Source organism: Hyposmocoma kahamanoa, unplaced genomic scaffold (genome assembly GCF_003589595.1).
Source record: "Hyposmocoma kahamanoa isolate Upper Pololo Valley unplaced genomic scaffold, ASM358959v1 81, whole genome shotgun sequence".
NCBI lineage: Eukaryota > Metazoa > Arthropoda > Insecta > Lepidoptera > Cosmopterigidae > Hyposmocoma > Hyposmocoma kahamanoa.
In genome coordinates, this window is record NW_020654080.1 from 875,337 (window position 1) to 886,990 (window position 11,654).

General features: G+C 39.2%; 3 protein-coding genes across 4 annotated transcripts in view; 2 read left to right on the plus strand and 1 right to left on the minus strand.

The window, feature by feature from the left end:
- Nucleotides 1-6,080, minus strand: part of LOC113234127 (histone-lysine N-methyltransferase E(z)) — a 28,191-nt gene extending 22,111 nt beyond the window's left edge. For both annotated transcript variants that reach the window (XM_026469389.1, XM_026469390.1), the window contains exons 1-4: nt 5,904-6,080; nt 5,635-5,818; nt 3,523-3,738; nt 1,903-2,045 (exon numbers count right to left, since the gene is read on the minus strand). In XM_026469389.1, the coding sequence (XP_026325174.1) occupies nt 1,903-2,045; nt 3,523-3,738; nt 5,635-5,818; nt 5,904-5,978 (618 nt within the window). In that variant the 5' untranslated portion in view covers nt 5,979-6,080. The remainder of the gene's footprint in view (nt 1-1,902; nt 2,046-3,522; nt 3,739-5,634; nt 5,819-5,903) is intronic.
- Nucleotides 6,081-6,293: 213 nt separating this feature from the next.
- On the plus strand, nt 6,294-11,619 carry LOC113234099 (cytochrome c oxidase subunit 6B1-like). The gene is made up of 3 exons (XM_026469346.1): nt 6,294-6,353; nt 10,138-10,221; nt 11,437-11,619. The coding sequence occupies exons 2-3, from the start codon at nt 10,142-10,144 to the stop codon at nt 11,603-11,605; spliced, it is 249 nt and encodes an 82-aa protein (XP_026325131.1). The 5' UTR covers nt 6,294-6,353; nt 10,138-10,141; the 3' UTR covers nt 11,606-11,619.
- On the plus strand, nt 6,602-8,756 carry LOC113234097 (serine/arginine repetitive matrix protein 2). Its single transcript, XM_026469344.1, has one exon. The coding sequence runs from the start codon at nt 6,626-6,628 to the stop codon at nt 8,552-8,554; it is 1,929 nt and encodes a 642-aa protein (XP_026325129.1). The 5' UTR covers nt 6,602-6,625; the 3' UTR covers nt 8,555-8,756.
- Nucleotides 11,620-11,654: the final 35 nt, after the last annotated feature.

Sequence of the window (11,654 nt, forward strand, 5' to 3'; positions counted from 1 at the left end):
AGATTGGACGTGGACAGTGCGATTATGCGACACTGGACCAGCGTCCATCTCGCCAAAGACGTTAGGTTAAGTTACAATAATAATATTTTTATAAGGCACTAACATAGGATTAAGCAAATTGTTACTAACACTTATATGGATGCAAGTCCGAAATAAATGATTTTTATTTATTTATTTATTTATAATACTCTGCCACTACCAACGGCCACCCGCTACCCGGTTAGTTCGCTTACGCTCTTGTGTTAGACGGGACTTCACGTCGTCGCGTATTGGTTTCGCGTGGTATATCTGTGTATTCACCTGTGTTCAGTTCAGTGGAGTGCACTGACGTTCAAAACGATGCCTTATTAGTATTAGCACACGGTGCGATGTTTACGTTATGGTATGTTGTGCAAAAGATGTTATTAGTCGTGTTAAGGTCCTGTACCGAGAAACGTTCTTTAATCTTTAATTAAAATATAAAAAAAAGTGCTCCATATTACACATTGATGTTAGGCATTGACTTACAATTATATGGACGACGGATCTAATACAAAAACCACGAAAAAAATGTCCCAAGTCAACCTATTCGAAATTTAAATTGTAATGTCATCGCAGTATCGCGCTGTCAGTCGAACAAATGAAGACTTAAGCGGAGTTTGGCGCTCTGTATACGATTTTAGCGCCTTACAAGTGCGGACACTTTTTAGCGTGGACCCGACGTCCATTTATTTGTAAGTCAATGATGTTAGGGCTCCATTTTGTTTGTCCTATGCAAAGAGAAGATTAAATTGTTTTAATAGGAATACTGTACTCCTTAAGTAGGAAGGCTTGACACGCGGGAGTTCAATTTCCTACCACTCAGCTGGGGGCCTACCACAACCTTTTAAAACAATATTACTTTAACCTTACATTGACTTTTCGTACCATAACGCGCTTAAAGTAAGCTTACTGTAATGTTAAAACTATGATGTTTCATTTGGCAGCTTTGTGGTCATTCATTCACTCAGTTGTACTATGACGCGACTTTAACATTAAAGTAATATTGCTCTTATGTCAAATTTAGCAACCTTAAAATAGTTACACGGATGCAATGCAAACAATATTATTTTCAGTTTTATAGTCTTAATATTGATTTGTACTGATTAAAAGTTAAGTTGAACTTATTTATTTACATATATCTCTTCAATATTTTGTTTATTTTTTTTATTTAATAGCACATAGTAAATAATTTTTCGTTAAATAAAAATACGCGATGTTTATTTCGTAAAATTATAACAGCGCCATCTGTATGCTCCTTGGTGAAACTATACTATAGTTCCGACTTCACAACGTGACTATCAAGACTCAGCCTGTTTTATTTATTTTTCTTCATAAAAACGTTGAATTGTTGAAAACAACGTAATTTTAATAGATTTTATTATTACATACTTTTCTTTTCTTAGGAGTCAAAATTCTCTGAACATTAAGTACTTAAACATTATACTACGATAAGACGATTCGAAACATAAAAAAAGAAAGAGATGGCATTATATAGTTCACATAACGTTATCTTTTTCCTATTTATAGTAAGGAATAGACAATATTGGGAAATCATTCGTTCTTTCAATCACTTTTGCAATAATACATTACTTGGCTGACAGGTTCGATATGGTACGATTATGAGTAATATTACAATAAGCTTACTTTAAACTTACATTGAAATAAGATTGTTTTAGGAAAGGTTATGCTAGGCCCCCTGTTCCGTGTCATAGAGTAGCCCAAATGAAGAGTGTGTTAGTATGTATAAAATGGCACATTTTTTTTTTGTTTAGCGGCGATTCTTTTTACATATTCGGATTAGATATCAGCTACTTGTTTGCCTCTTTAAATATTTATCTCGTTCAACCTGCCTCCGCCCTTTATACTTATCATGGAACTTACATCCTTATCCTTCTCTTCCTTGGACAGTCTGGCCTCTCTCGTGCGGCGCTCGTCCTCCACCTCCTCCTTGGTCTGGTAGCTCATGAGCGCGTGCACGAGATCCACGAACAGCTGGTCATCTATGAACCCGCCTTCTTTATCGCCTTAAAGAATTTCAAAGAAATATACAGTTAATTATCCACTTTTTATTAAAAGTCTAAAATCATTACAGGCTAAAACTTAGTTTTAACCCAACTAAGTACAAATTGATGCAACTACAAATTTACTTCAACCATGGTATGGCGATGTCACTGGTTTATGTCTAACCAGATCGAAGGAATTTTTCCTTGTGTTTCTATCTTTGTATTAATAAATTATAACAAACTAGTGGAGTAATTTTACAAAAATAATTGAATATGATCGTAGTAAGTAATCCTGATATTCTATAAACTTAATTTTAACTTACATGTTAAAAAAAATTCCAATACAAAGGACAATCCTAAAAGAACCCAAGCAAAGTTAATTTATTAGTGACAAAACTCTATTGAACTCTCTGTAATATAAATGAATTAATTCATAATATGTATTGGAAACTTAAACTAAGTGAGACTGTAAATTTTGATGTAAACCAGATAGGATGTTGCCCTCTAATGTTTCCCATTAAGCCAGTCAGAAAAAGCATTATGTCCATGTAATAAGGGCGAAAAAGATATTGTGCATTATCAGTCGGCAGTCCAAGCTGAAGCGAAACATGCAATGTCATTTTTGCTTTATTGCATAAAGCTTTTTCTTTTCTTTTTTTTATAATATCAAGGGACGGGACAAACAAGTCCTGCACCTGATGGTAAGCTGCTGTACGCCATAACAGTTGCAAGGCCACTCAGAACTTTAAATTGCAAAGCTCTGAGGGGTACTACCACTGCGCTCGTCACCCTGAGACGTAAGTTGACAAGTATCATGTGCCTGTAATTTCACCAGCACTCTTACCCTTCAAAACCAGAAAATAGTAATACTGACATTATCTGCTTGGCGGCAGAAATAGGTAACGTGGCCGTACTTCTCTGGATGAACTCTTTCACAAGGAGCTCTACTGCTACTAGAATTTTCTGACCATCTCAAGATGATTCTTCATTAATGGGTGAAGTGAATGCCTAATATGAAACTCAGTCAACTCAGTCACTCCTGGGCGCATACATTACACAGCCAGCAGAGGTAAAAACAATCATACAGAAGCACTTTCCACTTCTGTAATTCAGTTAACAACTTTATTTTGGTTGTTGTCGAAACTGACGACCCCTGGAGTTCAGTGGCTTGGGACTTAATAAAAGAGTTGGGTCACTGACTCAGAGATAAGGGCTGCAATCGCTACTTTTCATTGTGGTAGGTTCAGCAGGTGTACATTACCATCCACGGTGGCAACACTGCCAGAATAATGGGAACTTATGGGCCAGGCATGTACAGGCTGGGATATTTCAAGTTACGAATTTTAGACCAAATCTCATGTAAATTCCAGTTTTTATGTTACAGTATTGATGAAGCCAATAAAGCCAAAGTACCAGTTGACCTTAGCTATGAATTGTAATTAGTGGTGATTACAATAGATCTTAATAATAATGCAATAAATGTAAACTCTGAACTTACCATGCACTTTCCCATCATAGTTTTTAATGAGCTCCTCAATAAAAGTCCCATCCTGGTCCAGCACCTCGTCACCCATGTATGGAATGTTATGCAGCACCGTTTCGTCTTCCACCATAAAGTTCTTCTGTGTTGGTGCCCATGTGTACATAGTCGGTATAGGGTTTACTGAGTTGATTATGCGGATTGGTACTTGCTGTGTAGTCACTACACCCGATGCTGGAAATGTTATTGTATTACTTTAGCACACAAATAAACAATATGGAAGAGCAAGTTGCTTAAGGACTTCTGCAATTGGGATTTATTATATACTATCAATAAAAGTTATCGTAACAAGAGGAAAGTAAAGGGTCTTTTTACCGACTTGAAAGAAAGGAGGAGGTTCTCAATTCGTCTATATGTTTTTTGTGTGTATGTTACGTGTTTACTCTGGCATTTATGAACCGATTTTGATGATTCTTTTTTGTTGGAAAGAGGGTACCTCAGTATTCGTGCCATTTCAATTTGAAGAAAATATTCCACCTCCAAGGGTGGTTTAAGTTCCAGTAACCGATTGCAATAAAACTTGACAAATAGATGAATTACACGAACTTTTGAGGTTGGTTTTTCATATAAAAAACTTACATTTATTTAAAACAAATACAGCAAAGGCCAGCTCAAGCACACAAAAAGACTCTATAAAGACATCTCTAACATTAACCCATTGACTGCCGAAGGTAGTCTTGGAACTGAAATTGGTGGCCACCATACTAACGGTCCTCTACGTAATAATATGTAGCCGGCACAAAAAAATTAAATCCTACTGACGATGCCGATGTAAGTAACATTACGGACACGTAATATTGCGTACTTCGGCAGTGTGTATAAAACTTGTTTTAAGAGGCCGACCTTCCGTCCGACCGGCGTTTACGCAAAATAACGTACGGACGGCACCTCAAGTAACAAAATCTAATTAGCTGTCGTGCTTACGTCTCCCGCGCTCCCCAACTTTTGCCAATTGTCAGTGCTGCGTCATGTGTGCAGTGAGATTAATGTAATTGATGTGATTTATCGCAATGCCGCGCGGACAGGAATCAAATCGCACTTCTATACCGTTACAACTGCTAAATCAAAACAAAGTTGCCAGGTTTCCATATGAAGTAGATTCGTCAAGACGATGAGGACTGAACAGATGTTACTCGAAACTTCACGTCTTCCCCATGTATCGCCAGCAGCTTGTGCTAGACGAATGGAACCTAACCCCCTGACTACTCGTATCCCACTAAAAACTTTACAGTATTTATAAAATACCACCTACGGCTATAAAGGCAGTTCCAGCTAAATCTTGCCATGTTTGCACCAAAAATAAGTCACAAAAGGAGTCAACTTTTGTGTGTGCTATGTGCCCAGAGAAGCCTGGCTTATGCATGGTGAATTGTTTCAAAATTTATCACACTGATTGCCGTTTTGCATAATTTTTGGCAGAAGAAGTTATTGATTCTTATTTTTTACTAGTTATTAGTGTTGATTGTTACAAAAGTTAACGTTTTAACCAATTAATTAACTGCAAAAGATCTCATTACTACACTAAGTAAATATTTGTCGAAAAGTGCCTTTGATTTATGCAATTTTTAAGTATTTAGAAATAATAAACCTACTACATTTTTATTTCGTGTTTTACTTCAGGCGCCAAAGTATACTAAAACACACAGTCCTGTAGGCCAAATATAATAGATTTCTTTTAATTTGTTAGGGAAGTGGTACATATTATTGCGTGGTCGGCCTCTGCTATGGATGTTAGCTACGTATTAATACATAGCCGGCAATCAATTAAGGGTTAATTAATGAAAGAAATTATTATTTTATAGGAATTGTACATAATATCACCAAAGCATACTTTTCATTTATTTAGGGACTTTAATTGTTACTGAACATGTCAGCCCTGTTAGAAAAACAATACCTCAAGAAAACATTTTAATAAAATCCAGACAGATAAATCAAAATACTACCTAACCAGACATGTATACGAAATCTCCACAGCGCTACATGTTGGCTCCAACAAAACAGACTGAAACCACTCAACATGTTAAGCTATTTAAAGGTGTGCTCACATTAAATAAAATTCTAATATCTCACCGTCAGTATAGGTAACTTCAGCGCGCTTCATGAGGGTCTCGTGACTAGAACTGGGGGCAGGAGGAGGCCAAAATGGCTTTCGCCCCCCATCAGACATCTCTACGTCTCTGGACTCAATTGCCTCCGACATTATCCGCAAATTTCGAGCCCATGCCACTTTCACCTCATCCGCACGTTTGAAACGCTAAATTAACATAAAAATACCTATAAAATATGCCTATAATATTTAAAAAACTGAAAGGAAGCATTTTAGTTGATACGTTTCCTACCTTGACTTGCCGAAGTCTCATGTATTCCGTCTTTACTCGCTTCTTCCATTCCGCAGACACTTTAGATTTACTCATTTTGTAACAATATTTACGTAATTATCGTGACTGTTTACTGAATATTATTTTTTGTTAGGGAAAATGCAACAATGGACGCGAAACATCGCGCGGCGCGAGCCGGTCGGTCATTCACTTTTGTCACTGTTATGTCAACTGTCAAAATTTCATCCATAGACTAACATTTACCCTAAACAAAGATTGCAGACCGCCTCTCAATGTGTTGCCACCCTTTGTGGTTGTTGTGGCTTTATCACCGTCTTCTATAAGTTTATGGACGACATAGATTAGTTGCTCTGTATTTCCGTATTGTTTATGAACTTGTGTGAGCTAAATGTGTTCGCTGCCATTTTCTGATAAGTAAATTTTGAGAGGAAAAAGCTTTATTACAAAAAGGTGAGCATGATTAGACAGGTATACTTTGTGTTGTATCATACTATTTCATATGCTTTTTTCGTTACGCAAATCATATAGAATTATTTTCCGCGAACTCAACATCGGGTTACGTAATTTTGTTGTTCATCGTCACAAAAATTTACGAAACATCAATATAGCGATGCGCGAAGACGTTTCTCAACTGAAGAACGCAGAGTTGTTGTCTACACCGAAAAGTTGTTTTGTTTGTAGGTGTGTGCGTACCTACAAACTGCCGCAGGTTATGCGAAAGTATGTCCTCGTATCGCTCCTCGAGCGGCGCGTGGGATGGCGGGCCGCCGGGCGCCGAGGCGGAGTACGCCGCGCACCAGCCGCCGCCGCCCTCGGCTGCGCCTGCTGCCGCCTTCCCGCCGCAGCCGCGAGCCATGCCCACCACTGACCCCTGGACCGGTGTCAGCTACACGCACTACGGCGCTCCGCCTAATTATGACTACCAGGCATACCAGACGTCTGGCTACAACTACAATTATGACTCCACTTACTACCAGAGATCCGAAGGGGGCTATTACAACAAGTACCCTGACTCCCGGCCTGGTAACCTTCCAGCTGGGGCACCGTGTTATGATTACACATCGGGATCTCGGGAACGCTCCGGTTCCCCTGGTGGTTCGCGGTCCTATGAACGCCGTCGTAGGTCCGACTCGAGAAGTGTGTCCCCTTATGATAAACGAGAGCGAACACTTTCCCGTAAAAGGGACAGCAGCTATGAGGGTAGTAGAAGAAGCGAGTCGAGGAGCAGGTCTGTGAAATCTAAACGCACTAAGTATTCATCAAGTGATCATTCCAGCTCCCGGTCTAGGTCACACTCTCGGACCAAGAGGCCTAAAAAAAGGATGTCGGCGTCGTCTCACTCTTCTGGCTCTGACAGATCCTACGAAAATGCAACTAGAGGTAAAACACGGAAGCATTCACTGACTCCTCCTTTTAAAAGAAATTCTAGATCTCAACAACAATTTAAGTCTCAAAGAACTCCAAGTCCAAAGAGATCTCGCAGTAGATCATCTAATGATGAATTAAGAAACAAAGATGCTAAATCTCATTCCAGTAGTAAAGATAAATATAGAAGGGACAGGGAGGTGGCAACACCACCTCCCAAAACAGCATCTAAAACACCACCACATAAGATGTCTGATAGATCCTCAGTGACACCACCGAAAAGTTATCAAAAGCATGACCATTCTGCTACTCCACCTAAAAACTACAGGGGAAAAAGAAATGTAAAGGATAGGTCGTTGACCCCTCCCAAAAGCTATGCGAGAAGTCATTCGTCATCAAGTTCCAAGTCTCGTTCGCGGTCTGTCACGCCGCGGCAGAAGCGCAGACGGTCTCGTACTCCAAAATCTCGTCGATCTAGTTCCAGGTCATCTAGCCATTCCTCATCCAGGCGCTCACTCTCTAAGTCTAGGCGCCGAGCAAAGGCAAAATCTTCCTCGAATCATCGATCACGTACTAAGAGCCGCTCCCGGCGACGTTCGCTCAGCAAAAGTCGTTCGAGGTCTAGAAATCGTTCTAACTCGAAAGGAAGGAGGAAATCTGAAAGTTCAAGTCACTCAAAGTCACGATCTAAATCCCGAAGTCGAAGTGGATCGCCGAGCGAAGACGAACGTCGTGGCCAATTCACTGTCGCGGACAGGAAACGCTTCTGGAAATTACACAGAGATAGAATAGAGGAGAAAGTAAAAGCAAAAAGTCCCCCTATGGAAATAAAACCACCAGCAGATGCGATAGAGAAGACCAAAGTAGATGATGTTGAGTATGGAGACCCACCTGAAGTGGAAGGTCCAAACTTTGCAGAATTACTTCCTTCACGTGACCAACTATTGCAACAAGGCCCCTCTACGTCCAGAGGTGGCAAAAACATTCCGATAGCGATAAAAAATGACGGCAGTTTCCTAGAGATGTTCAAAAAGATGCAAGAGGAAACTAAAAAGATTGAGGAAGTCGTAAAGAAACCTGAAATCAAAAAGCCTCTACCGTTTATTGGAAAGCGGCGCGGTGGCAGAGTTCTAAAGACTGGAATGGTAAAAAAAGCCAAGGCAATAGATGAACAAACCGCCGATAACACGCCGAAAGACGCGTGGTCGCTCTACATGCAAGAAGTGAAAAAGTACCGTGAAACCTCGTGCGAAGAGGAGCGAAAAACTAGACCTCTCGTCAAATAAAACAACGTTTTAGAGATAGGAATTAGGACTAAGTTTTGTATTGTGTCTGCTAGAATGAATAATTACGTGTTCTTTATTTTACTCTATTATAAATTGTTTATTATTATAATCGTAGCGTTGACTCCCTGTATTTAGTGTTTATTCTGCAGTTTATCCGAATAAATAATTGAGAGCAACGTTTTATTTTTTCTTTAAATAAGTATTTTCTCACACTGGACACGAACGCCACCCCTATCGTTTTTTATTACTCGGTACCACTGTCTGCTTTGTACGTTTATTTACTATTCCGTATCAATTTTTTTTTCTATTTTATTATTTGGTTTAAAGGGCGCCTTGGTCGCATCCGATGTGGGCGAGGCAAAGCCAGATTTGTACACCCAAAATTATGAAGCGTTGTGAGAATTGCAGAAAAACGGGCACATTTCTGCCTAAACTCGCGTATAAATTGCCATCACATGGTGTACATTGTCTTGTGCGGTCACATTTTTGAATAAGTAGGCGAATTAACTTTTCTTAGTAGGTCATCATAGCTATTTATTAGAAAATGTGTCGACCGAACAGCATCCAGCAAACCGGGGACCACGCCACAGACCAGGTTGTATTGTTGTGCCAATGACGGTTTTCCCCCTTGCGTGAAAATATAAATTGTAAAAGTTTGTTGTGCACCCTATTCATGTATTCTGAGACTTTTCATCAAAACGTTCCGTCGTCTTTTCTATGTGTACGAATTCCTTATCGAACTTAACATTTAGATAGTAATCATAAACCACGCATAAAATTGCTAATGTCCCCAAAGTGAGCTCAGTCGTTTCGCGTTGTAAAGTGGTATCCAATAAAGAACCAATTTTTTGTCATGTGCAGCCATTTCATGCAGGACTACATAATATTATAAATTATCGAGAGGCTTTGCACCGAGGATGCACAACGAGCCAAATGCACAGCACGATCATAGAGTCAGTATCACTGTAGTTGTAACAATGATGTAATATCAAGTCATAATAATGTAGCGTCTGTGGTAGCCACCATCCCATCTCCGTGCGCATATTAAATTTTATCGTTGCGATTTTAAACCAACTGTGGTTCTCGCACGAAATATAAACATCCCGCACCCCACTTCGTATTAATTCTTTGAGCTGTGATGGTAATGTTCTTATAAAAATGTCATTCCTTTTTGTATCGGTTGATTTATGATGGCGTTTTGCTTCTATTCCTAAATGATAACACGGCTCATGAGCTGCCGTGTCGTCCGGAATCTCATATTACTAACTCAATTCTTAAAAGAGAACATTTCTCTGTTCACTTACAAAAACGAGTATATTTTTTTGCATGCGAAGTGAAAAAGGTTTTTCATGTGTCCAGCTTTACTCCCAAAGTTAATAATTAATGATCTCATAACCCAATTAATTTCACTATCAACTAGACTAACGTTTTAACCAAAACTGTGTAATTTATCTGTTAAACATTGTTTGCAATCGCACTATAATTGTAGTCGTAGCGTATCCCTCCCATTTACTCCCTGTATTTAGTCTTTATCGAGAAGTTTATTAATGATTAGCGATCTGAGCATAATTGTTTTTTTGCAGCATCATGCCTGACATGATCAAGTCGCCCGCGGATATCAAAACGGCGCCTTATGATCCGCGCTTCCCTAACCAGAATCAGACAAGGTAAAGTAGATAATAATTTTATCTCAAAGGCTGCTAAAGGTGTACATTCTGGTGTCGACACCGTTAAGTTCTTAAACACCATGTTCATAACAATAACATTAGAACTTAGAAGAATAGATGCGTAATATAGAACGTATTTAGGAACATCAATGTATCAATGTCTAATTCCAGTACAGAGTACTAACAAACCGACCTCAAAAGGTCGTGAAATTACTTTTATTTGCAAAGTTTTATTGAAATCAAATTACCACAAAGTGCGCGAAACCGAATTCATCCCCAAGTTTGCCACCCTTAGAGGTGGAATATTTTCTTCAAATAATTTTAATAATACTAATAATTACATGGGACCACTACTGAGGTACCCTCTTTCCAACAAATAAAGAATCATCAAAATCGGTTCACAAATATCCTATAGAGTTATCGCGTAACATACATACAAAAAAAATACAATCGAATTGAGAACCTCCTCCTTTTTTAAAGTCGGTTAAAAATGGACTCTGATGGTCGTATTCTAGAACTCTACTCAATGCTTAAGTCAGGACTTGAGCAGACTTGAGTATGATTTCAAGCACTGGAAATTCGACCCTAATGGCAAGGACTTGAGTATGATTTTCAGTGCTCACTGCAATATTCAAGTCCTGACTTGAGTTTTGAGTAGAGTTCTGGAATGCGACCCTGAGGGTCGTATTCCAGAACTCGAATCAATGCTCAAGCCAGGACTTGAGCAGACTTGAATATGATTTCAAGCACTGGAAATTCGACCCTAATGGCAAGGACTTGAGTATGATTTTCAGTGCTCACTGCAATATTCAAGTCCTGACTTGAGTTTTGAGTAGAGTTCTGGAATGCAACCCTGAGGGTCGTATTCCAGAACTCGAATCAATGCTCAAGTCAGGATTTGAGCAGACTTGAATATGATTTCAAGCACTGGAAATACGACCCTAATTTTAACGACTTGAGTATGATTTTCAGTGCTCACTGCAATACTCAAGTCCTGACTTGAGTATTGAGTAGAGTTCTGGAATACGACCCTAAATATATAATTTTGAACTGACGAAGGGGTTGTTGAACCGCCATTATTTAATATTTTAATCAACCACTAACAGCAAAAAAGCCTTTGTGTAGGTACTCCCCTAGACTTGGCCTAGTTTTAGCAAATTTGTATAGACGTGATTGTTACTACCTATATAATTATACTATCTCGACTGTTTCCAGACATTGTTTCCAAAGCTATCTGGACTTCCACCGTTGCCAGAAAGTCCGCGGCGAGAAATACGAGCCTTGCCAGTATTTCAAGAAAGTTTACACGTCTCTATGCCCGAACGCATGGATTGAAAACTGGGACACACAGCGAGCCGAGGGCACATTCCCAGGCAAAATCTAAATGTTCCAAAGCTTCATAGTGAATAATAATTTATCGTCTTGTATTTTAT